The sequence below is a fragment of the Lemur catta genome, chromosome 10, assembly GCF_020740605.2.
Source record: "Lemur catta isolate mLemCat1 chromosome 10, mLemCat1.pri, whole genome shotgun sequence".
Classification (NCBI taxonomy): Eukaryota; Metazoa; Chordata; class Mammalia; order Primates; family Lemuridae; genus Lemur; species Lemur catta.
In genome coordinates, this window is record NC_059137.1 from 84,976,623 (window position 1) to 85,002,786 (window position 26,164).

Sequence of the window (26,164 nt, forward strand, 5' to 3'; positions counted from 1 at the left end):
AACAACAACAACAACAACAACAACAATAAAACCACCCCTAACAGCTATAGAGAAGTTTTGTATTTTTTTTATTTCAGCATTACGGGGGTACAAATGTTTAGGTTATATAGAGAAGTTTTGTCCACAGCAAACACTCAATAAACAACTGTCTCCCTAGTTATAGAATCAAGGAGGTAGCCCTCTCAAGATCAAAGCAATATTTGACAATATTTGCATAAATTTATTTTGGATTTTAAGAGATTTTGCTCAGTTTAGTCCAGTATGGGCCCTGACTCTTTCCCCCCAATATGATATGTTCATAATTATGTTATGAAAACATGCAAACAGACTTTTAGAACTTATAGGTCCTTGTCAAATAACAATAAATATAGTCAATACAAAATGTAAAAGGAAAAGAAAAAGCTTCAAAAACTGAAAGCATTTGGGAACATTCCTTTTCCTTTTGGTTATTTTTCTTCTACTCGCAAACTTCATACACTTTTTGCTCTTCCCAACAGCAGTCTGTACTTACCTTTAATCTTCTGCGGTTCATTCTAACATACCAATTAGTCAGAACATCTACAAACTTGACCAGGCGAGGCACCACAGTATAAAGCCTATAAGCTAAAAGTAAGACAAGTGAATCAGGCAGCCAGTCTATGCCAGTCATCTGGGGTAGAGTGAGGGGGGCGGGGACAAAATAAAAAACAAGCAGCCCCTTCCATCTAAGGACCTCCACCTATTATGGAGACAAGAAGAACCAAAATGAAGCTATCGTATAATGGCTCATTTATTGAGGATGTACAAGGTGTTTACGGATGCACACAAAACCACTCTATCAGCCACATGTGAATTCCCATTGGCCAGTGAGAAAAACTGAAACCCTAGTATGTGTGGCTCAAAGTCCAAGGCTGTCCACACACAACTCCAGGAAGCATTGTTTACAAGGTGTACAATATGACAGCACTAACAAAAGCCCAACTTCTTTCTGTCATACTATACTGTACCTCAATTAATAGACAAATGAGCAAAAAGCTTGAATTAGATGCTAAGAGGCACAGCATGGGCCAGTGGTTCACAAACGGGAGCAATTTTGCCCTGCGGGGGACATCTGGCAATGCCCAAAGAGATGTTTTAGTTGTCACAACTTGGGGGAAAGGAGGTGCTACTGGAATCTGACAAGTGGACCCCAGGGATGGTGCTTAACATCTTATAAGACAGCACAACGGCCCCCAGTGAAGAATGATCCATCCCAAATGTCAGTGGCACTGCTATTGAGAAATTCTGGCATAAGCTATGTATAAAATAGAACAGGCCTTTTCTTTCTAAGGGTTAAAACAGTCAAGGAAAGAAAGCTACAGAAGGTAGTGAGAAAAGAAAAAAAATCTTGAGGCATCAGAAAGATTTGAAGGGTCCCCTGAGTAACTCAGAGGGTGAGCAGGAAAGTAAGGGCATTTAGCCAATCCTATTTGAGGCAAGGCTTATTTTAAGGATTCTCATTCACCTCCCCTTTAATGACACTCTCTGTTGTACACAAACACACACCAAAAAGAATTAAGACCAAAAATTATAAGCAAACATAATTTATATTAGTGAAAAGAGTTCAGGGAGTGTTAACGAGGCTCCTGGTCTAAGGTAACGAGGTGAGAAGCTGCAATGGGCACAGCTGCTCTCTGCTGCTGTTCACAAAGATGAGAACTGAGGTGGACCAAGTCCTAGGCCAGAGTCATTAGCTGGTCACACATTCCTAGACAGGTGATTTCAGTGTCTGAGGCCTATTCTGTAGAGAAGAGGCTTGTCTAAATTATTTCTAGGGTTCACTGTAATTTTTATTATACCTTCTAGAATGCTCGTTTCCTACGTTCAAGTTTCAACTCTGAGAGAGTAAACGAACCCCATATACAATGAATACACAATATATGGAGGCAGCAGCAGCTACTGCTGAGGCCACCACCACTCTGTGAGGTAGATCTTCTCATGTCCACATTGCTGACAAGACAGCTGAGGGCATGAAGGCGACAGGCTAGCAGAGCACTCTGGTTCCAGAGCACTGTGGGTTTGCCAGGCCTCTTGCAAACGACCCACATCACGTGGCTGCTGATCTCCAGTTCCCAGGCAGACCAGGTGCACGCTCTCTGGACAGACCCAGCTTCACAGGAGGTCACAGTAGCTGGTGCCTAAAGATGGCAGGGACCTTGGGCAACAACCCCACCTTTCCCACCGACTCATATCACTCAGGAGGGAAGAGTGGACACAGCTGTGAACATGTCTGGGCAGAGTGCAGTGGGCTTCCAGTGCTACCCTTTCTGGGACAGAGGTCAGCCTCACACACTCATTTCCATCTTCATTTGTGTCATTTCGACCAGTAGTTTGACTATCATCATCCTTACATGTATTTAAGGAGGTGGATGAGTCCTTCAGGGTAACTGATTAACAGTCCTTTTGTGCCCAGCGTGGCAGCACTGCCTACTCCAGGGAGAACCATGAGCCGGTGACCAGGCTAATGCTGAATCCCAAGTCTACTCTGGTCACCACACCTGCCCAATAGCACCAGGCACCGCAGGGTAAAGAGAGGGCAGATTAACTTTGCCCTCTTTTGCCCTCACTATGACCCGGCATCTCTGCCTACCTACTTTACTAAACTGTCTGAGGTTTCTTAGGTAAGAGCTTCTAGAATTTGTTACCTGGACTATGAGAAATATGGTTGTGACTATCTCAAACCTTGAGGAAGGCAACATAATGTACTTTCCTAATCTCAGTCTATAACCAAACTCATTGTTAGGTAATAGAAATACACCAAAATGTCTATTTCATTATTGCTTTTCTCAATTTTCTAATTTTTCTAAAACGGACAGAGATTATTTATTTAATAATGAAAATAAACCTAAAAATAAATTAAAACTGGATAACAAGTACTACTTATTGAGTACCTATTATCTGCCAATTATTTTTTCATAAATCATCTCTATTGAAACCTTGTAGTAACTCCACCAGGCATTTTGGAGATGAAGAAATTGAGGGTCACAGACTTTAGGCAACCTTCCAGATCAGCAACGAAGAGTTCAGTTTTGAACCCACAGCTATCCAGCTCCAAAGCCTACACTCTTCTACGGAGGGGTGAGGCTGCCTCGACACCCTCCAGAGACAGAATCACCTAGGGCCTCAAAACAAACACATTTCTACAACTCATAAGCCTTCACAAAACTGTATTTGAGAGATTAAATAATTTTTTATCTACTGCTCTGCACCTCTCAAAATTTCCTCTATGTTTATAGACACGTAAATATCAAAAGAGTAATTACAAAAAGAATAAAAAGTCCTTATTTCTGGGAAGACAGCCTAAAAGAGACTCACCTGCCATTTCAGTCTCAAAGAATCCAACCAGTGACTGCATAAAGGACAGGATCCACCGGTCTGTAATATTGGGGCTTTCTCTAATGGTGTTTTCATTGTAAAGGAATTCCATTTCTTCCTCCTAGGAATGGGCAATTAAATGAAACATTCACATGCTTGGGTGAACAATTACTATGGGAGAAACATTCTATTCATCACTTAAACTGAAAGAAGCTGCAAAAAACAAAACCAGCCAAACAAAAAACCCCAGGCACTACTACGAATCTAAATTTCTGATTCTCAGCAATATTTTCAAATAAGCACTAACTTGGGGCATTAAGTCCTCAATTAATTATGTTTTTGAGTGAAATGAAGAGAATTCAGGAAAAAATTATTTCTCTGCATCAAAGAAAGACACTATGAATTGAGAGATATTTGCTTTGCAAAATCCTCCTTGACCCTAAAGGCCCATTTTACCTGTCCCCACTCTACAAACACAACTCATGGCCTGCTTTGGTTCTCGGGCAGCACCACCACCAGGCTTGTAGGGCAGCGGTAATGCGACTCTCTCCCTGGATTTAAGCACCTGATGGTGGAGTCTGCGTCTTGTCGCCATGTCCAGACAGGTCCCAGCTGCAGGCAAGTTTGACTTAGTCTGTATTCCCACATCCCACACCATCGGAGGCTTTCAGAGCACACCTGCTTAAGGGCTGTTGGCCCTACTTGGCATAGAACCACGTGCAGGAGAGGTGCAAGGACTGCAAAGAGATGAAGAATGTTGGGAGCTTGAGGAAGATGCCTGCCTTTCTCAATTCCCAGGGAAAAGTCCACCCTGGGAGCCTCAGGTAAATATACTGTGGCCTTGTCCTCGTTAGCAGAATGAGTCAAGGCCAGACACAGCAGAAGAGAGTGATCTGCCTGCGGAGTAGAATGACCAGAGCTCTCTACTGCCAGCTTCAGGACTGCTCAAACAGTAATAACATCACATGTTCACTGAACAGTAATTTACTAGCAATTCTACTTATAAGCTGCTGGAGATAGGAAGATGAGTGGTATCAGGGCCCTTATCCCAAACTGGGCCTTAAAAGCACAAATAGGAACATGTGCAATGAAGGTGATGGACCCTGACAGAATTGAGGGGCTGGGGAGTTGGCCCCAGAGCAAGGGCTTCTCAGGATGGGCCTCTTGGGCAAACAGGTAACTGCTCTTTCATATACATTACTTTCACATACATCACCATTATTTGTAATCTTAAGAATCCACTGAGAACTCCACCAAGAAATGCTGTCACTCTCAAAGTCTCAGCCCAAATGCCACCCCATAGAGTGGCCTTCCCTGACCACCGATCTCAAGTAGTTGGCCCCAGCCCCAGTGACTCTGCTCTTCCCCAGGTGCTCACTCTCTGACAGTAGCTGACTCTTCACTGTCTCCCTCAGTTCTCCACGCAACTGGTTCCATGAGGGGAGGGCGTCTCACTCAACACGGAGTCCCTGGCACCAAGAACTGGTTGACTAAGTGACCACATGACATGACTCTTCTTTTTTTTTTTTTCTTTTGTAGTTTATAAAGTAAAGGTTTATGAAAATAGATAAAAGGAGGGTATCCGGATGGATATATTTCCTCCCGCCAAAAATATATCCCGGACTGAAACTCCACACAGGTATTATATAGGGTAGGTACAGGCTCCCGTTGCCAAGGGCAATGGGATTTACATACTAACAGGCAGTTTGCTTTAGGGTCAAAGTCTTCTAAAAGGCTACTACAGATCCTTTAACTAACTCTAACTAGGCGAACGACATGACTCTTCTACAGATAAGGCCCTGTGTCCTGCAGAGGTGAGTGCCTGCCCAGATGGTCCAGCTCTGGGTCCCATACTCCTGGCACAGCCCAGACCCCAGACACCTACTACACATGTACAACCTCCCCATGGTTCAGACTCTCCCCAGCATTGGACAGCAAAGAACAGTAGCCTTAAGGTCTTGCACAGAGTTCCACCTCACAGCTCAGCACGGGAGGTGCCATGCAGATGCCACAGGCATACACGCAGCTCATTGAGGTCCATACCTTCTGGAGCCTCAGGACATTCTGGATGAAGAAGCGATATGCATTGTACCATGGCAGCAGCACATCTTTAAGGACGTCCCGCACACCCTCCTCCTTAAAGCGGAGGTTTTCTGCTCTCACTACAGGGGAGTTAATCAGGTATAATCTGGAAGAGTGTGAAAAATTACACAGAAAAGATATACATCTAGTAAACCAAATATTACTACTTAACATATTGAGGGCAAGATGAAAATCAGCACTTTTTTCTAAAAAAGGAGGAAGTTATGAATGCTCTTCAAAGGTCAATTTAAAACTCACAAAGCTCTTACTTTATGTGAGACCTAGTAAATTATGCTGCCGTATACATAACCTCATACCAAAATATGGCATTTGTACTAGTACAGAAATGCCAGTCTCACTGTAGGGCCAAGTCTCATCAAGAGGAAAGCTGGCCTGGTCCGCATCAAGAGCCGCTTCCTCCTTCCCATGGACACTACTCACATCCCCACTGTGTGTAGACTCAGGGAGTCACGAGGACCCACCTTCACAGAGCCTGGTGGGCAAAGGCCAGGAATCCTGCTAAACAGCCTATGTGGCAGGGGAGACAATTCTTACTACAAAGTATTACCCAGTCCAAATGGTCAACAGTGCTCAGGATGAGCCTAACATAACTGAGAGTGGAGGGACAGCCCTGATAACTGCTCCTTAGCAACAGAGGTACTGTGTGAAGCTGCTCAGTCATGGGCCTGGGTGTGGGGCTCATGTCTGCGACATGGGTATGCTGAACAAAATCCCTGTGTCCCTTTCAACTTGAACACTGTATGATTTCATAATTGTGACTATATCAAGCAGCGGCTCAAATTTCTCTAAAAGCTTTTCTGCATTAATTTTTTATTTGCTCTAGCATAAATATATCTCATATGGCTCTAAGTACAAAATTAAATCCCAAACAGGTCCTCTTTCTCACAAAGACCTCTAGGTTTGAAAGTGCCTTTATTATTTAGAAAAGTATTTTGGAGGTTTAAAATCAATAACCATACCAATGTAACACTCCATATAACAGACATACATTTTTAAAAGCCTCACTATAAACCAAATCTAAGAACTGTCATTAATAAGATGGAATATGCTTACATAAAAAATAAAAAATACATACAAGGCAAAGCACTGGTTTGTACCTGAGGGCATCAGCACCATACTTATGGATGATTGAAACTGGATCTGGATAATTCTTCTTTCGTTTGCTCATTTTTTGACCATCACTTGTGAAACAAAAGAAAGATAATTATGTATGTCAACATCACAGATGATTTTCATATATGGATATAAATTATTTGCAATAGGAATACATAAATGCAAATGGGAAGGAGTAAAAGTGGGAAGTACTACTCAGTGGGAGGAAGAGTTTTAGTTGAGAGGAAGAATGGCATCTGGTGACAGAGTACCTGGGTTGAGTCTGACATGGCTTTCATTAGCCCTGATCCTGGGCACTCATGGTCTCTTAACCTATAGCTTCCTCATGTGTTAAGAAGAGGACAATAAAAATCTACATTAAAGGACTGATGCACAGATTAAATAAGATCTACAAGAAAAAGTACTTCATAAAATGCTAAGTTTAGTAAATGTTATTTTATTACTAGTAATATGACTAGTAGCATTATGTTACTAGTACTAACCTAGTCTAAAAGTCCTTCCCTTTCTCTCTTCCTCCATCTCACTTATCTCTTATGCACTCCTCCTTGAGAAACAGAGCTATCTGGAGACACAAAAGCCTAGGATGGAGATGTGTCCTGGACAGGAGTTTTAATGAAAAAGAAGAGTAAGTAGTTTAAGACTAGAGGGGAGAAAAAGAGTATGATTAGAGCTGAGATTTAGTGTTCCTAAATTCCTCTATTCAGAAAGAAAACATGGCTAGGTCCAACCAGAACATGGCTGCTTTGAAAAGCAACAGTTTCTAGGTGCAAAAACAAAGGGTATCAGAACTGGAACTAGTCACTACACAAAGAAGTGCACCTACCTTGCCAGGACAAGACCATTCACAATCACGTTCTTGAAAGGTGGTTGTCCAAACAGAGCTGTGGCCAGCACCAGCAGGGTATAAAACCTGAAATAAAAAACCTCAGTTCAATAAAAATAGAAAAGTCCAAACATAGCAAAAAAATTATATTTACTCATTGGCCTGAACTGCTATTTCTGAGAAGCTGTACTTCTTGATAATAACTTAAAGCAATGGTTCTTAATCTTGGTTAAAATACAAGAATCATTTGGGAAGTGCTGAAAAATAACTGACACACAAGACCCACCACAGACCAAATTAGAGCCTCTGATATGAACAGATGAAATTTGCTTTTTTAAAAGCAAACAAAGGCCTGGAGTGATGTACTGACCCTCCCTCTGCTATCAGGACCTCCAGCAGTTGCGGACCACTGCCTTCCTCTCGGGGAGACAGTGGGGAGAGCCACAAGGCAGTGCTGGATGGCCTCTCAGGACTACCCAGAATCACCTGGCTAAAAATGAGGGACATATGTCACATTTGGCACAAGACCATATGGGACAATCTGATGACAAAAGATGCAAAAAGCACTCATTTAAAACTCAAGAGGTAGACTATAAGAACACAGAAGATGCTTTTATTCTCTCAGACATGTATCTTATTTATGTGCCAGCTACCTTGTTCCCTAAAAGAACTCTCCCACAATCCTTCTGCTATCCTGGGGTAATGCTCCTCTGCCTCTGTGACCTGATCCTATACTCCCAGAACATCAAGAAACATGAACTGAGGAGGAGATCAGACCCCATGCCCGTCCAGACATCTCTTCCAATTCCAAAGGAGGATTGGGAGGACAGACCCCTGGTGCCAGGAGGGGCAGCCCAGGCCTAAGGGAAGGAGAAGAGGGTAGCGAAGACAAGGGACCTATATGAGGACTATTAACAGTGTCAGAGGAACAAGCTTACTGGTAAATCATCTGGCCCTCCCTAAAAACAGGAACTTGTTGTTCCTGGTGGCTATTCCTATGGATAAATGGGTTGAAATCTGAAAATGGCACATTCTAGAACATTAAGCCTTTGATTCAAGAACTAAAACAAGTCGTAAAACCATAAAATGACACCAATTCCTTAAACACACCCCTGCAGAAACATTACTGATGAATGTATAATTAGAACACAGCTAGCAAAACCTATCCGTGCAAAGAAGGTAACTCACCTTTTTTCAATTAAGAGAATAAGCATTCTGCTTATTATAAGGTACCAGATAAGACCAATGCCAAAATCCTCCCCCCATATATATGCATATTTTTAAAAATCTGGATATTTTCAGAATATTAACTTACAAGGCTAGCTTCAACACCTGAGCACAGTTCCAACTATTCCCCAAATTTCCAGGACCCAATGTATTGCCATGTATGTAAGTAAACACTCATTAACTATCTGAGCTTGTTTATTTCAAATTATTTACTAAGAAACCATATTGTTTCATGTCACTTAAAATTTCCAATATAACATATAGATATACTCCAAAATATCAGTGAAATAATTCAAATTATAAGACGACAGCCCTACTGTAGTAAGACGTGCCTATGCAAAAGGCACTTTAATATTCATGCTTGGTGGTAAGGGGCAGAGGGCAGGAAAGGAGCCTGTCTGGTTTGCCACAATCTCCCTAACACCCAGCAGATAAATGGTTGGCACTAAGTCAAATACTCATTAAATAAAATGAAATCAATAAAACACTTGGAACGCAGGGGCATACCATCCTCTGGTTTGGTCAATCCCTTCGGCAATGAAGTCTGCAGGAAAAGCATCCTCAAACTCCCTCTTGTTTTCAAATGGATAATGAACTTGAGCATAGGGCATGCTGCCACTCTCGAACCAACAGTCAAATACTTCAGAGACACGGCGCAATGATCCCTTCCCACAGCGTGAAGGAATGGTCAGGTGGTCAATGCTAACAAACAGAAAAGTAGCCATTTTTATTAATCATAAGCACCAAAGAACTTGGAGTTTAACTACCAATAGGAAACACAAAGCCTTGACAAGGTATTATATGCATTTGCAAACAGAAATATCAACAGCTCTCAAAGCCTTTCAGAGAGCACCATGAGCCCTCAATCTGAAAGGTTTATGCACCAAAGCCACTTGACATTTCATTCAAGGACAGCGGCCACATTACCTCAACATGACATGAGCCATCAACAAAGTAATTGAGCAAACTAGTGATTTCTACATGTAGCTCCGTAATCTGCTGTACAAACCACGTCTTAACAGGAGGATGAAAGGACTCAAGTGAATTAAATATTCAGAAACTGACCTTTCCCTGTGGAGATCTGCTATCTTTGCTCCAGACAGTTCTTCAAGTTCTGCCACTGACCCAATGCATACTACCTGTTAAAAACAAAATTAAACAACAGAAGTGCCTTAGAGGCAAAGAGATCACACTGAGTTAATTTATGCAGTCTCATGTTTAGCTTTAGAAACCTCTAATTTTCTTTAAAAGCTCAGTACACACCAATCTGGGTTGAAGGACAATTACCACCAATGTGGCTTACCTCTCATGAAAGACATAGGTCAATCTCTGAAAAGGCAAGTGCTGACAGTGATTGTTCCCTTGTTACCCACCCCAATATTAGGGGGAGTCCCTACATGGAGACATGTGAACAGTTATAGCTACCACATCAACAGGTGTTTCTGGAGGGTCCACTACATGTAACTCTCTGCCAAAATAACCAGCATAAGTGAAAAACCTTAGACTACTGCTCTATGGTATCATAGTTACCTAGATGGGAAAGCCTACTACACACCTAGGTTATATGATATTGCCTACTGCTCCGAGGCTACAAACCTGTACAACATGTTACTGTACTGGATACTATAGGCAACTGTAACACAATAATAAATATTTGTGCATTTAAACATAGAAAATGGACAAGAAAAATAAGGTATTTTAATCTTATGGGCCACTGTTGTATATGCAGCTTGTCGCTGACTAAAAGATTGTTATGCGGCATATGATTGTATTGCGCTTGGACCAGATCAAAATAATCAGACTAAATCACAAGATGTTAAAATTATAGGGGCACTCAGAATGGTGGGATCATCTGACAAGAGCTGCACCAGCAGCAGCTGCTATGGGTTCCCACTCAGGGGGCTTGTGCTACTTAGTGAACACCCATAGCCTCTTTCTCTGCCCTTCTGTTCAGTCCTGCAAAGCGTTCTGATATAGCTACTTCACTGTTACCTTTCAGGTCCTTACAGGAGAGTCCCCAAAGTTCCCAGGGTGCTGCTGCTCATCATTGCTACATTGATCTCAGCATTACACAGAAGGCCCATCATGGAGATATATCTGCATAGCAAGTCACGTTGTCAAGAGGTTCTTGGATGATGTGACTTTAACCAAAATGATGTACAGTAGGTCCTCAAATAATGTTTCATTATTAAGTTGATGAGGAAAAAAAATTGGTTTCATTAAAGATTGTTTTGCTTAAAGTTGCACTTTCTAAGAACCAACCTCTTGACAACATTAAGAGAGGGCATACTGTATATCTATACATCTATATATCCACACACACTATCACTCATTTGATTTTAGAAGTTAAAGGCCTACAGTGCTTTGGTAAAATTTTTTTTAAGTTTTCATTTTTATTATCTACAATGTCAGTTTAATCTTAAGTTAATGCTATAACTTAATGCAGGGGGAAAAAGAGATCAGAACAACACAAGAAAAAAAATTTAACATGTGTATTTCCCTGAGAAAAAGACAAACTGTATTCTTCACTTTTATACAAAGGGAAAAATTTTAAATTGTATTTAATTAAAGTAAAAAGAAATAAAAAACCCAAAAACCAGATTCTTATTTTATGTCATGATTCTACAAAGGCATAATGAGGAAAAAACAGATACAATAAGAATGAGGCAAAGAAAAAAGAAACCATATTCTTATGGCATAAACAGTGCTTTAGCAAAAATCAATACAAGGAAATACTGCCCTGCCTCACCTCCTCAAAGTCATCGCTGACCCACAGTGGGATAGGGGTGCCCCAGTATCTGTTTCTGGAAATTGCCCAGTCACGTGCATCTTTAAGCCAATTTCCAAATCGCTTTTCTCGTACAAACTCTGGGACCCTGCAATAAACAGATCACACAATCAGTCATGTAAGAATATTAGTAAGTCAAAATGGTAAATTATATCCACATACGCCCTTGTATCATGCTTTACGGACCAAACACTCTGGAAACATTGAGCTCACTGCTAGGAGAAGGTCTTCTCAATAGACAGCACCAGCACAAGCCACAGTCTGAGCTACCGTTAATGACCTATATGTAATAGAAAACCCCACAGCACACAGGCCTCCTATGTCCTCCTCTCCAACTGGAGTACCATCACAGACCTCTAACCAGTGACCCTGACTCTAGCTAGCCTCATCCCACTCAATTCTGGTCTTCACGACGTCTACGTGACAGCAGTTTTACTGAAACTCATTAGCATAGGCCCTTATCAGGCCAGGTGATTGGTAGCTACTCTGCAGCCCTAGTCTTCTCTTTGGTCATCCCTAGCCTTGCACTTTAGGCTTCAGCAACGAGGCAAGTTCTCTAGAATTCTCACCTAACTGCCTATGCCTGTGCCCTCCTTCTGCTGTGTGACCCTCCCTCTGCTGTGTGACCCTCCTCCCCTCTGTGTCCCTCTTCCATTCCTCATCCCTTGAGGTTCAGCTTTGCAGAAATCCTTCACAACCACAAGGATGAGTCAAGGGCACCCCTAGGCTTTCAAACATCCTTCTCTCGTGCACTCCAGTTACCATCCTGTATTACAAGTATCAGTTTACATGTCTGCATACCCTCAAGGCTGTATTACTAATATTCTATACCTAGTATCTTATTCATTAAACTCACTAGGAGAACTAATGAGCTTACTGGTTATAAAAATGGAAAAAACTGTCTTTTGAGAAATCAGGATCGCTCTGCTAGGAAATATTAGAAAGCTACAATTTACAACCGTTTCCTTTACTGCCCTGACATTCTCCCCATTCTCCCAAACCCAAATACAGTTTTTTAGTCTAGTTGGGCCCTTGTGGGAAGTAAGAGCGGCGATGACCTTCTAAAACTCTCAGTGAAAAACATTCTTCTGAAATACATGGATTCAAGCCTTGTTTCATTTTGTACCCAGAAGTTAAAACAACACCTCTTGGGCTACATCACCTGTGGGTCACCATATCAGCTGGGGAGAGTAAATGCCTCTGTGCTTAGGGTTTATTCATAAAGCCAAGCACAGGAGACATCATCTATTCCAGTGCCAACAGTAGTAAGCATAAATGGCTTTTGCAGGTACATCTGAAAGTAACGTTTACTCTGAAAATGACTATTATTTAAGGCTAACAACCTTAGAGTACAGCAATATTTTTTCAAAGTCATTGCATCCTGAAAATCAAATAAATGGCAGTTTTTCATTTCTTTGGGTTTTAAAAAAGAAAAATGCTCCCTTATATACTTTATCATAAGAAGGATGGTACTTCTATTGTATACTTTTATCTATCTATCTAATCTATCTATTTATTGAGACAGGGTCTCTGTTGCCCAGGACATCTATCTATCAATCAATCAATTATCTATCTATCTATTTATTGAGACAGGGTCTCACTCTGTTGCCCAGGCTCGAGTGCAGTGGTGTCATCATAGCTCACTGCAACTTCCAACTCCTGGGCTCAAATGATCCTCCTGCCTCGGCCTCCCTAGTAGTTGGGACTACAGGCATGCACACCACATTTAGCTGATTTTTAAAATTTTTTATAGATACAGGGTCTTGCTATGTTACATGTTACCCAGGTTGGTCTCAAACTCCTGGCCTCACGTGATCCTCCTACATTGGCCTCCTAAAGCGTTGAGATTATAGGCTTGAGCCACAGAGCCCAGCCTATCATGTAATATTATTTAAATTATTTTGTGTTCTTTAACACAAAAAAAATAAAAGACAGCTGTTACAATACGCAATAAAAGATGGCTATTAAACTTATTATAATTTGGGAGAATGTAAACCATACTTACTAACTATACGACAAAAGGCATTATGAAGAAATACATCTTACTGCTCACCAGTAGCACAGGTCATTGTTCTTTAGTAGCTTGTCCACCATGTGCTCCACTCGCACAAACCAGCTGGGTACTGCTTTGTAAATGAGGGGAGTGTCTGACCTAGCGAAGCAGAAACACAGACGTCTCTGATCAGGCTGAGACATGCAAGTACCGGAGTAAGACTGACTTATAGTCCCTTATTGACAGCACCACCACCTACTCGGCCTTCTACTAATATCCATTTTTATTATAGATACAAAGGTCTGAGTCTTCAAAATCAGTCATCTCCCTCGACAATACCAAGAAAGACAAAAGCTAATAAAAGAACAAGACTAGAAAAAAAAACATAGTCCTGCTGGTTACAACTGTCTAAGAAATGATGCCAACTTCTGCACAGAAGAGGAAATGGGGAAAGTGGATAGGATGCCATTGAACATTCCATTTTCACCCATATCTTTACGGGATGATCTTGTATTAAAACTTGATTATCACATGAAATTTCTCAACAAATTCTATTAGATTTTAGAGGTGTTTCTCATCCTAAAAAAATGTAGGTACAACACAAAACAGACTTGTACATGCCTATTTTGCTCACCCAACTCCTTAGGAAAGAGACAACATTACGTGTTCATAAAACTTTCCTAAAAATGAAATGAGGCAATTTCCAAACACTGTGAAGGATACAAATGAGATGAAAGCCACAAATATAATGGAATGGGCACACATAGTAAATATATCTATAAAATGGAAGCTCTACTACAACAGTCTTTGTTCCTTCTTACCTCCAGCAGAAAGGGTAGCTGTGAGTGAAGGTGTTGGCAACAAGCAGTCGTCCTTGTTCCTTTAAGGTCCGGATGATATTTTTGTCAGCATCCTGGTAAAAAATTAAAATTTAGCTATTAGAACATGCTATAATATTTAGTAATAATACAACTGTATTACTAAAATCTGGTATTTTGTTATGAATAAAAGGCACAAATAAAACATATATAATTTTAAAATATTCTATCCATTTTTTAGAAACTGTATAACTTTAAATATTTTTCAAGTACATTCCATAACATTTAAGGCAGTGCAGTTTTTAATCAGAAATGATTACCTTAAGGTCAAGAAGTTGCTTAATGAGGCATAAATTGGAGCTCAGTTTTCTGATTCCTACCCCTGAAACTACAGTATGCTTCCTCCAAATATACTAGATCCTCTGAATGTAGCTGATAATATCTATCTTTGCTGATTTTATATGCTGAAACAAAATAAAAACAACTTCTAGAAGAATTACACTATAATTATAAATGATGGAGATTAATTAGAAGTTGCAAGAATTTCCTTACTGGAAAAGAAAGAAAAACTGATTGATGAAAGAAGTACAATGAGACCGACACCCTTCCACATCATACGGGTTACAAACCTTCACGTACTGTCCTGCAAAATGTGTCACTTCTGCTGTGAAGCAGCCTGAAGCATCCACGGGGCAAACAGGGAGTGAGTCTTTCTGGATAATGTTGAAATCCATACAGACCCGATAGTCATCCTGGGAAAAGGCAAATGGGGAGGATAGGAGAGTAGAATAAAACAATCTAAGTATAGGCGTGGGAAGGAGGAAATCATGAGCTGGTAGATTTAAGAGAGAATTTTTCAATATTGACATGTACATGCAATCAACTTTATCTTCTTCTTCTTCTTCTTTTTTTTTTTTTTTTAAGACAGAGTCTCGCTTTGTTGCCCGGGCTAGAGTGAGTGCCGTGGTGTCAGCCTAGCTCACAGCAACCTCAAACTCCTGGGCTCAAGGATCCTCCTGCCTCAGCCTCCCGGGTAGCTGGGACTACAAGCATGCACCACCATGCCCGGCCAATTTTTTCTATATATATTTTTAGTTGGCCAGATCATTTCTTTCTATTTTTAGTGGAGACGGGGTCTCGCTCTTGCTCAGGCTGGTCTCGAACTCCTGACCTCGAGCGATCCACCTGCCTTGGCCTCCCAGAGTGCTAGGATAACAGGCATGAGCCACCGCGCCTGGCCCAACTTTATCTTCTTAACTGAAGATGACTCAAGGACCATTCACAGAATCAGAACCTCACAATTGGACAGCAATTATATCAGTCTTCCCAAACATGATGTCACAGACCCCCACATATAGCACAGTATCCACTAAGTGAGAAGACAGATGACACACATGAATGTTTTACAACTAAATCAAATTTGATTTATAACAGCATAGGAGCACATCTGAAAAACTAAAGCACACACAAGTTTAAGACATGACCTACTGTATCATGCTTGACATACACATGGATTTGAATCCTGTAAAGGGAACACCCCAAAGGATGGCAACATTGATCTAAACCCAAAGTATTCACTTTTCAAATAAGTAAGCTGGGCTTCAGGTGGCATAGTTTACCTCGGTTACAACCAAGATGCTTCAGAAATACATTTTGAAGAGTGTTAAAAATTAGAGATAACATGTACAAAGCTCTCTGTCAGACAGTACTCTGAGCACTTTACAAAAGCTCATTTAAATTGCATAATAGTCATGCAAGCAAGGCAGACAGGTGTACTAGGTTTTCACCCCTCACACAAACTAGCAATCATCTTCATTTTACAGAGGAAAAAAAAATGAGGCAGGAAGAACTAATCCAGCTGTGAAGTGGTAATGCTAGGATTCAAAACCAAACAGCCTGGCTCCAGGGTCTACAGTCTTCACTACTTGTGCTATGTTGCCTAAACCTAAAATTAAAGCGACTGTCTTAGGGTAGTGAAACCACACTCTGTGTTGACTCCAAAACAAATGGAAAGCTGACATGCTTCCACCTGGACCTGTGTTCACCTCTTGCTGTGCTCAGGCTGCCTTGTGTAGAATGATGTGGGAAGACAGGAAAAGCCCCAAAACACAGCAACTTGAACTGGTAAATGTGGAGCAAACAGCGCTATCGACAGCATAAGCTAAGAGCTTTCCTGAATGGAGCCAGAACAAGTGACGTTCAACATGATGACACACACACCACTGCAAAGATTCTGCAGAGATCACACATCGCATCACTTGGGTATGACAAGAGTAAAGGCCTCTCGGAAAATGGGGTTAAAGGGTGTACTTTAAAGAACTGATTTTCTATAACATTAACATGCATATCATTCAGGACAGATATATGAAGTATAAATAGAATTAATGACAAATATCCACACTTAAAAAGGAAAATCTAAACTATAATTCAAAACCAAAAAGTTATCTTTTTATTATTTACTATCAGTGGAGTAACCATACCAGCTGACCATAAAATTGTTATGAACAACTGATATTTGACTAGTTCCTAAAACTTGTTAAGTAGTATTATCAAGAATGCTTCCATCAAAATTGAATACGGACCACCTATTAGGTGATATTAAGAAACTGTTGATTTTATTGGGTATAAATATTAATTATGGCATGGTGGCTATACTGAAAATAAAAGTCATTATCAGTCAGTGATGTAGCTGGAATTATTTAGAGATGAAAGACATAATGTTCAGGATTTGCTTCAAAATCCTCCCTCCAAAATAAAAAAGGTGTGGAGAAAGGAATGAGAAAACATGAGAAATAAAACAGGATTCCCAAAATGTTCATAATTAATGCAGCTGGATGATGTACATATGAATTTAATATTTTATTCAGGGTATGTTTGAAGATGTCCATAATAAAAATCCCAGAGATTAAGAATGGAAGCAGGCCGGGCGCGGTGGCTCACGCCTGTAATCCTAGCACTCTGGGAGGCCGAGGCGGGTGGATCGCTCGAGGTCAGGAGTTCGAGACCAGCCTGAGCAAGAGTGAGACCCCGTCTCTACTAAAAATAGAAAGAAATTATCTGGCCAACTAAAATATATACACAAAAAATTAGCCGGGCATGGTGGCGCATGCCTGTAGTCCCAGCTACTCGGGAGGCTGAGGCAGGAGGATTGCTTAAGCCCAGGAGTTTGAGGTTGCTGTGAGCTAGGCTGACGCCACGGCACTCACTCTAGCCAGGGCAACAAAGTGACACTCTGTCTCAAAAAAAAAAAAAAAAAAAAAGAATGGAAGCAAAATCACAAATGGAGACAGACTAGCTTCACCAGCTCTTAGAACAAAGTCACAAAACTATCAAGACCAGAGGAGGTTGTAGGTGACCCGTGGGCACAACCCTAGCAGCAATAATCCTAAGAGACTATCACTCTATCAGCCACTGTGCTAAATACTCTGTGTACATGATTTCATTTAACCCTCAGAGTTATCCTGACAGGGAGATACTCCCACACCATGCTACAGAGGAGGAAAAGGAAGTCCAGAAAGGCTAAGCAACTTGCCCACGAATTGCCTGTTAGTGGCAAGGCCAAGATTTAAGGTAAGAGCTGGTTTACTCTAAAGCACATGCCTTTGATCCCTATGTTATTCTGTTCTTATTCATATACAAATAACATTAAAATGAATGTATTTTTATAAAAATTATTCTGGGCAAAATATAAAATTAACCACAAAGTACAGTTCTGAGGGGAGAGGTCAGATTCTCCCTTCTGCTCGTGTAGTATTTAGTCAAGAACACAGCAGAGGTGATGGGAACAGACTGTATTTTGATGGCTGAGGTGCCTGCATGTCTTTAGGTGCTCCTCAAAACCCACAGAAATGCACACCAAAAAGAGAGAAATTTACTGTATGTAAATCATCAATGAATAAATGAATGAAGACACAGCAGGCACCTTGGCCTTTTAGAAAGATTAAATGTCTAGGAGTGGCCCTGGATTTGACCCACCATTTTCAGAAATCAGCTCAGGATGAAAGGCAATTGCAGGTGCAAATTTTATAAGCCATCTAGGGGGCAGTGAGGCAGAAAAGAGGCTGACTAAGGCCAGGCGCGGTGGCTCACGCCTGTAATCCTAGCACTCTGGGAGGCCGAGGCAGGGGGATCCTTTGAACTCAGGAGTTCGAGACCAGCCTGAGCAAAAGCGAGACCCCCCCCATCTCTACTAAAAAAAAAAAAAAAAAAAAAAAAATAGAAAGAAATTAGCTGGACAACTAAAAATATATAGAAAAAATTAGCCGGGCATGGTGGCACATGCCTGTAGGCCCAGCTACTCAGGAGGCTGAGGCAGTAGGATTGCTTGAGCCCAGGAGTTTGAGGTTGCTGTGAGCTAGGCTGATGCCACAGCATTCTAGCCTGGGCAACAGAGTGAGACTCTGTCTCAAAAAAAAAAAAGAAGCTGACCTGATGGTCCAAACGAGAGCAAGCAACATGATAAGACACACAACTCAGCATCCCATGAAAAGTGGCAGCTGACATTTACTTCTCAAATACATGTGCAAGATTTATGCTACTTACAGCACCGAAGTAAGGGGCTTGGTGTACAACGCCTGTGCCTTCCTCTTCTCTCACATAGCTGTCAACAAGCACAGTGAAAGCACCATTCTCTTTACACTAGAAAAGAAAGGTTACCAGACTTTAGAGACGAAACACAATGTTATCTGTATGACAAGTTTTTGGTAAGAGCCTGAAAAAACTTTCAACATGTAAAATATATTTTCAGAAATAGAAATGACAGAATAATTCAGGCTGGGAAGAAACATGCTAATTCAAAACGTCTTTCCTATGAATAATAGCTCACCACTCACAAATGAAATAATTATCTGAAGACTTGCAGATAAAAATCTCTAATTTCCTGGGTCACAAAACTGGGTATTTTCATTAGTTCTCCCAACTGCCACCTTTGCCCCAGCATGTAGTTTAGCATACAGTCTCAGAAAATGTTTTCTCTAAATTAATTTACTTCCCAGTACATTTTCAAGGACTGCATATACTTTGCTGCTTCTTTTCCTTTCAACCCAGCTCAAGTTATTCTGTCATAAAAGGCAAATCTTGAAAGGAACAGGTGTAGCAGCCAAGAATTATAGGTTATTTATAGGTATCCCATCACTATAAAACTTAGGGGAAATGGGTTCAGCACATTTCAACAGCAACTGCATCAGATTAATACATACAATGTTAACAGATCTACTCTATCTTCATCTCTTTATATATTTTTTTCATATACCCTTGCTTCTGCCAAATTGGACCTGCCAAATTGGACCTTTGTTGTTCTACCTCTAAGTGTTGGTAAAAATTTCTTCCCAAATGACTTTCACATTTAATTCCTATAATCCTGTGAAAAAGGTGTCAGTATTCCCATGTCTTAAAAATATTATGGCTGGCCAGGCATGGTGGCTCATGCCTGTAATCCTAGCATTTTGGAAGGCTAAGGTGGGAAGACTGCTTGAGGAGGTTCAAGACCAACCTGAGCAACACAGCATGACCTTGTCTCTAAAAACCAAAACCAAAACAAAACATAGAAACAAACAAAAATTTGGCCGGGCGCGGTGACTCACGCCTGTAATCCTAGCACTCTGGGAGGCCGAGGCGGGTGGATCGCTCGAGGTCAGGAGTTCGAGACCAGCCTGAGCAAGAGACCCCGTCTCTACTAAAAAAAAAAAAAAAAATAGAAAGAAATGATCTGGCCAACTAAAAAATATATATAGAAAAAATTAGCCGGGCATGGTGGCGCATGCCTGTAGTCCCAGCTACTCGGGAGGCTGAGGCAGTAGGATCGCTTAAGCCCAGGAGTTTGAGGTTGCTGTGAGCTAGGCTGACGCGATGACACTCACTCTAGCCCAGGCAACACAGCGAGACTGTCTCAAAAAAAAAAAAAAAAATTAGTCAGGCACAGTGGTGTGTGCTGTAGTCCTAGCTACTTGGGAGGCTAAGGTATAGGAGGATCACTTGAGTCTGGGAGTTTGAGGTTGCAGTGAGCTATGATGATGCCACTACACTCAAGCCTGGGCAACAGAGCAAGACCCTGTCTTAAAAAAAAAAAAATTATCGCTGTTATCTGCATTTCACAGATAAGCAAACTCAGAATAAAGATTACAGGGCTTCTCCAAATCACGTAACTAACAGTGATGAAACCAGGACCTGAAACAAGGTCTTCTGGTTCCAAATGCAATGTTATTTTCAACTACATCAAATCACTCAGCTTCTTTGGAACTTTAAATTTGAAAAATAACCATAAATTTTTATTGCTGTAACCCAAATCAATTTAAAACATTTCAGAAGGTGTAGTATGATAGGTGCTAAAAGATGTGTCATCAATAGTTTAAACATGGAGGTAGAATATGTGGGTCCTGACTGGGCACGGTAGTTCACACCTATAATCCTAGCACTCTGGGAGGCTGAGGCAGGAGGATTGCTTGAGCTCAGGAGTTTGACAATAGCCTCAGCAAGAACAAGACCCCATCTCTACCAAAAATAGAAAAAATTAGCTGGGTATGGTGACACGCACCTGTAATCCCAGCTACTCAGAAGTCTGGGGTAGGAGGATCACTTGAGCCCAGGAGTTTGAGGTTGCTGTGAGCTAGGCTGATGACATGGTACTCTAGCCTGGGCAACATAGTGAGACTCTGTCTCAAAAAAAAAAAAAAAGAATATATGGGTCCTCAGAATCACATGTACACACAGTGAACCCAAAAGTATCTTACTGGCTTTAAGGGCAGACAAGAAAAGCCCTCATTGTATCTTGTCTCTCAAGAGCCACTTGGGGCCTATGCAGGCCATGGCTGGGCTGCCTCCACCTAGGTTAGCAGATACCACCAAGATCTGCAATTTTGCCCTATAGGCATCCAGTGTCACAGCTTCCCTTGATATTTCAGATGAATATCAGATGATTTTGTCCTGAGTCAAAGGATGTATAGTACCTGTCTAAAGTCACTGAAGGTCTCAGGTATTCCAGGAAGGTTATTCAATGGGTAGGTGGTATTCAACTTAATTCTGTATATACTGGGTGCATATTCCAGACAGACCTCTGACTTAATCAAAAGTTCCTGTCTAATGTGTCCATGTGGATTATTTGAGAGGCTTTAGCTTTCTTTAGCTTCTGAATAGAATCTGTGATTCAGAAAGGTACAGAGTCACCGATCCAGTGGAAGAGTTTTTAGATTAAAAAAAAAACAAACCATAAAATAAAGCATAAAATATGTTAAGGTATATAAGAGAAGATTGCAGTATAACGTTTTTTCCAAGAGAGAAAACAAAGAGGCATTTCAGAAAACTCTTCTTTCAGATGACATCTGAATTCAGACTTGGAGACTTTTAAAATGGTAGGAAAACATAATGGAAAAGGAGGGAATGTAGGAAAGGAAAGAACCATTTTGGCTGAGTAGAAGATATGTTTAAAGCAACATGAAGGGATGTGGTTGGGAAGCAGGTTTGCTGCATACAAGCTGGGGCACGTCCTGAACACTGGCAAACTAAAGCTTTCCAGGGAGGGATGGAAAGAAGGGAAAGCATATGGAAATCCACTGGGCAGCAACTTGGAAAGACAAAGAAGTCCATTAAGTAGTCAACAAAAAATGTGGGAAAACAAGGTGCACAAATATGAAGAGACAGACAAAATGATGAACAGACATATAGTGGACAGAACCTAAACCTCAGAGGTCACCTACACCAAACAAACTCTTCCTGCACTGAACAGGAATACAGGGGCCAGCAAATGTCTTATCTTGGGCTGTGATGTGATATATGTCAGCTGATTTTAATTTTCACATTACATTTAAAGCCAGGTCTGAAGGTGATAGTCATTCTCTTATTCCAAGACCTTTAAGTAAGTACCAGGAGGAATTCCTGCTTGACCTTGTTCTTTTGGTAGTGGAGGATGAGGGGTGGGGTTTGCAACTATAGCTATGGATTCTCCCTTGCCAAAATTAAAACCACATAAAACAGCTTTATGTCTCATAACAACACTAAGGTGCTAAATGTATGAGCTCTATCGTAATGCCTAGATTTAAAACACCCACCTCATTAACCTCCTTGAAATGAATTGTGTTTATTTATACCCACAACGTTTTATTCTGATCGCTATCCTCAATATGTAAAAAAAAAAAACACAAAAAACAAACAAAAAAACCCACCTCAAATACCCTGGGTTGATATGCAGACTGTATGCAATAAAAATACACAATCAAATGTAACTTGATTCCGCATATAATTTGAGAAAACTAATCTACAGCTGTGCTAAAAAGAAAAATTCCAAATTTTAATTGTTAAAACAAGAAGGTAACACAAACGAATTAATTTTGTTAATACTAAAGCAGACTTTTGGATGTAGGCACACTCACTGGAACAATATAACAGTAAGACAATGGAATTCCACTCATCACTTCACTCCAGCTATCAGATAAACAGACGGTGGTGAGCCCCTGCAGTTAAGGAGGCATAAGCTTACCTTCACAAAGTAGTTAAACAGGGGCCTATATTTCTTGCCTTTAAGATAGGCACCAGGAAATCTAGAAAAGGAGAAAGTCACAATGAGATTAAAATTAAAGAACTGAGACTGCAGCCACATGAAGCCATAAGCCCCCTCCCTCTAATTTGCTGGTTCCTTAGTCATTAAAACTGAAATGTTTCACCTGAACATACTCAGTACGAGTACTTAAAACTAAATTTGAATAATACAGATTTTGGATAATAAAGCTTCTCTCTTTTTAAAAATAAAGACACATATACAACAATTATTTGAATATTCACCTTTCAAGGATCTCATAGTCACTCTCCAGCTTATAGAGGGCTGATAATCTGGCTTCCATTAAAATGAGTAATTTTTCTCTGGCAATATCTATGAGAGCGAGAGAAAAAGTGAACTTCAGTTATATTCAGAGTTTGCTGACTCTAAAGACACATATCAGGCATACTTTCTTCCTGAGAAGCACCTGTACCATGTGCATCTAGTGTGCCCAGTACTCACAGAGGAATATTGCAAAGAACACTATGGAACATTGCTTCCCAGATACGAAAATGACAAAAACATCAGTTAGGAAGCCAGTATTTATTATCTATCACACCTATATCCTTTTTAAGTAAATTTATCTTTGTTTTCTCCTTCTAAAGGTGATATACGTGAACGTTTAAAAATCATAAAATTAACAAACCAATAGCTCACAATGTAAAAGTCACCTGTAATCTTATCCCTTCTCATACATTCTCATTTTGGGGTCTATTCATCCAGATATCATTCTATGTACATACTAACAAACATATATGTAAATGTGTGAGATTTTTTTAAAAACAATTATGAAGTAATAGTCTATATAGTTTTGCAACTTGTTTTCACTTAATATATTGTGAGTATCTTTCTATATACTCGCATATATAGATCCTTCTCATTCTTTTAAACAGCTACACAGGACTCCATTTTATGGAGGCACCACTAGTTATTTCAAATAAATCGACTATTAGACATTTAAATTGCTTTCAAATTTTCACTACTATGAATATTGGTATAATCAATGTTTTTGTATGTATCTATGTACCCTTATTGGAAGTGCTTCTGGAGGATGCTATCCTAGGAATAGAAAAGCTGGAGCAGATGTATGAACATTTAAAATTTCATACTGCTGAGTGTGTGGTGACTCATGCATGTAATCCCAGCACTTTGGGAGGCCGAGAGGGGAGGACTGCTTTAGCCTGGGCAACATAGTGAGGCATTGTCTCTACAAAAAGGAAGAAAAATTAGCCAGGTATGATGGGGTGTGCCTATAGTCCCAGCAACTTGGATGCTAAGGCAGAAGGATTGCCTTGAGCGTAGGAATTTGAGGCTGCAGTGAGGTATGACTGCACCACTGCACTCCAGGCCAGGCGAGACACCATCTCTAAAAAGTAAAATAAAATAAAATTCAATACTGAAAAAACCTAGGGCAACTTAAAACTCTTAACTGTAAGGTATGATATACTCAAGGATTTACTAGAACCTATGTCATATATTCAATTTACTATAAGTAAAATGAGAATCTATGAATCATTGCAAAAGCCTTTGTAATTCATTGAAAAACTGCTACAAATAAGGCTGCAACTCCCCAGCTCCGACCTCACAAGAACTTTGTTAGAAGTGGAGTCCACATTTTCTGATAGAACTCAGCTACAATGTCTGCCAAGCACAAGGCTGTCAGGCTCATTACAGAATGTCCAGTGACCCAACTGTGACACAAGGAAATTGTGCAGATGGGATTGCACTTGCCCCAGAGAAGCAGCTGCAGACACCTCAGCCAGGCCCATGTGTGGATGACAGCTCTTTCTAGCAGGTCAACTCTTGTTCCTATTTGTTTCCAAGGGAAACGAATAAAGAACTCCCTCTCTCTCTTTTTTTCTGACCTCCAATATTCTCCCATTCCTTTCTCAATATTCCTCCCTTGCCAATATAAGTTATTGTGAAACAAGTTAATTGTTATGATATAGCTATTAAAAAAAATCATTGTAACCATTCCTAAGTGGCATTAAATACCTTCACAATGTTGTGTAATCAATAAAACTATCAATACTTAAAACTTTTTCATCTACCCAAACTGAATCTCTGTACTCATTAAACAATAATTTCCCTTTCCCTCCCAGCCGCTGGCAACCACCATTCTACTATTATTTTTCTTTCTGAATTTGACTTCCAGGTACCTCATCTGAGTGGAACCATACAGTATCTGCCCTTCTGTGACTGGTTTATTTCACTTAGGTATATTAGTTAACAAAGTGTCAACCTTCTTTTTTTCATATAAATATCTAAGGAAAGGTTCTAGTTGAAACTATTCTTCTACCAAGGAATATTTGAAAGGCACAAAGCTTTCAAGTTCTGGTACCAATTCCTAATAACTATGTGATGCCACATCTCCAAATCTTAGATTTTTCATATGTAATAGGAGAATGATGTGTACAACCCATATTACAAATCGGAAATTATAACAAAGTTTTACTTTCTATGTTTTACATCTCTGTACTATTTAAATTTTTGTGTGTTACCTTTCTTTCTCTCTCTGTTTCTTTTTTTTTTTGAGACAGAGTCCTGCTCTGTTGTCCCAGGTACAGCGCAGAGGTGTCATCGTAGCTCACTGCAACATCAAACTCCTGGGCTCAAGTGATCCTCCTGTCGAAGCCTCCTGAGTAGCTGGGACTACAGGCACATGCCACCACACCTGGCTACTTTTTTCTATTTTTGGTATAGTATGGGTCTCCCTCTCGCTCAACCTGGTCACAAAATCCTGACCTCAAGTGATCTTCCCACCTCAGCCTCCCAGAGTGCTAGGATTACAGAAGCGAACCACCACGACCAGCCTGTGTGTTGCTTTTCAATCAGAAATGATAAAACCTTTTAGCTATCATTTTTTGGATTAAGTCAGATTCTTTTCCAAGAATTCTTTTTAATTCTTGCAATCCTTTATAGTTTCCTCAAATATAAAATTATCTTATCCATATTAACCATAAGTAACCAGACTCACACTTACCTTTAATCTTCACATATTGCATATCTGGATTAACACAGAGGGCAAGGTTACTAGGTAGAGTCCAGGGAGTGGTTGTCCAAGCAACTAAAGATATACTTTCATCCTCCTCCAATGGAAAAGTTACAAATACTGAAGGATCTTGAACATCCTGAAATAAATTGAGGTAAGGTACTGTTTTACAAATCCATAATAACAGACAAGAAAAAAAAAAACACTGACCCTAAAGAAGAATAAAATAAGTAAATTTTCAGGATAAACTGAGCTCTTAAAAACATTCGCCACAGTTATAAAAAGAAAATACAAAGTAAGAAATTCCAAGTAAACATTTTTAAATTTTTAAGAAATGTTTTAATATTACCTTAGTTACAAATATAAAACATTTTAAGACATCTGCTAACTTTTCAAAGTAATGTATCAAGAGAAATATGTAATGGTGGTTTTACTATAATTACTTTA

General features: G+C 40.2%; 1 protein-coding gene across 3 annotated transcripts in view; it reads right to left on the reverse strand.

Annotated features, from left to right (window-relative positions):
- Positions 1 to 26,164, reverse strand: part of IARS1 (isoleucyl-tRNA synthetase 1) — a 74,485-nt gene that overhangs the window by 32,755 nt on the left and 15,566 nt on the right. For all 3 annotated transcript variants that reach the window (XM_045563136.1, XM_045563137.1, XM_045563138.1), the window contains 15 exons: positions 25,709 to 25,856; positions 22,971 to 23,058; positions 22,669 to 22,729; positions 18,741 to 18,836; positions 14,828 to 14,950; positions 14,202 to 14,293; positions 13,441 to 13,539; positions 11,349 to 11,475; positions 9,665 to 9,738; positions 9,107 to 9,301; positions 7,373 to 7,459; positions 6,534 to 6,617; positions 5,377 to 5,521; positions 3,334 to 3,454; positions 512 to 603 (listed from right to left, as the gene is read on the reverse strand). In XM_045563136.1, the coding sequence (XP_045419092.1) occupies positions 512 to 603; positions 3,334 to 3,454; positions 5,377 to 5,521; positions 6,534 to 6,617; positions 7,373 to 7,459; positions 9,107 to 9,301; positions 9,665 to 9,738; positions 11,349 to 11,475; positions 13,441 to 13,539; positions 14,202 to 14,293; positions 14,828 to 14,950; positions 18,741 to 18,836; positions 22,669 to 22,729; positions 22,971 to 23,058; positions 25,709 to 25,856 (1,632 nt within the window). The remainder of the gene's footprint in view (positions 1 to 511; positions 604 to 3,333; positions 3,455 to 5,376; positions 5,522 to 6,533; positions 6,618 to 7,372; positions 7,460 to 9,106; positions 9,302 to 9,664; positions 9,739 to 11,348; positions 11,476 to 13,440; positions 13,540 to 14,201; positions 14,294 to 14,827; positions 14,951 to 18,740; positions 18,837 to 22,668; positions 22,730 to 22,970; positions 23,059 to 25,708; positions 25,857 to 26,164) is intronic.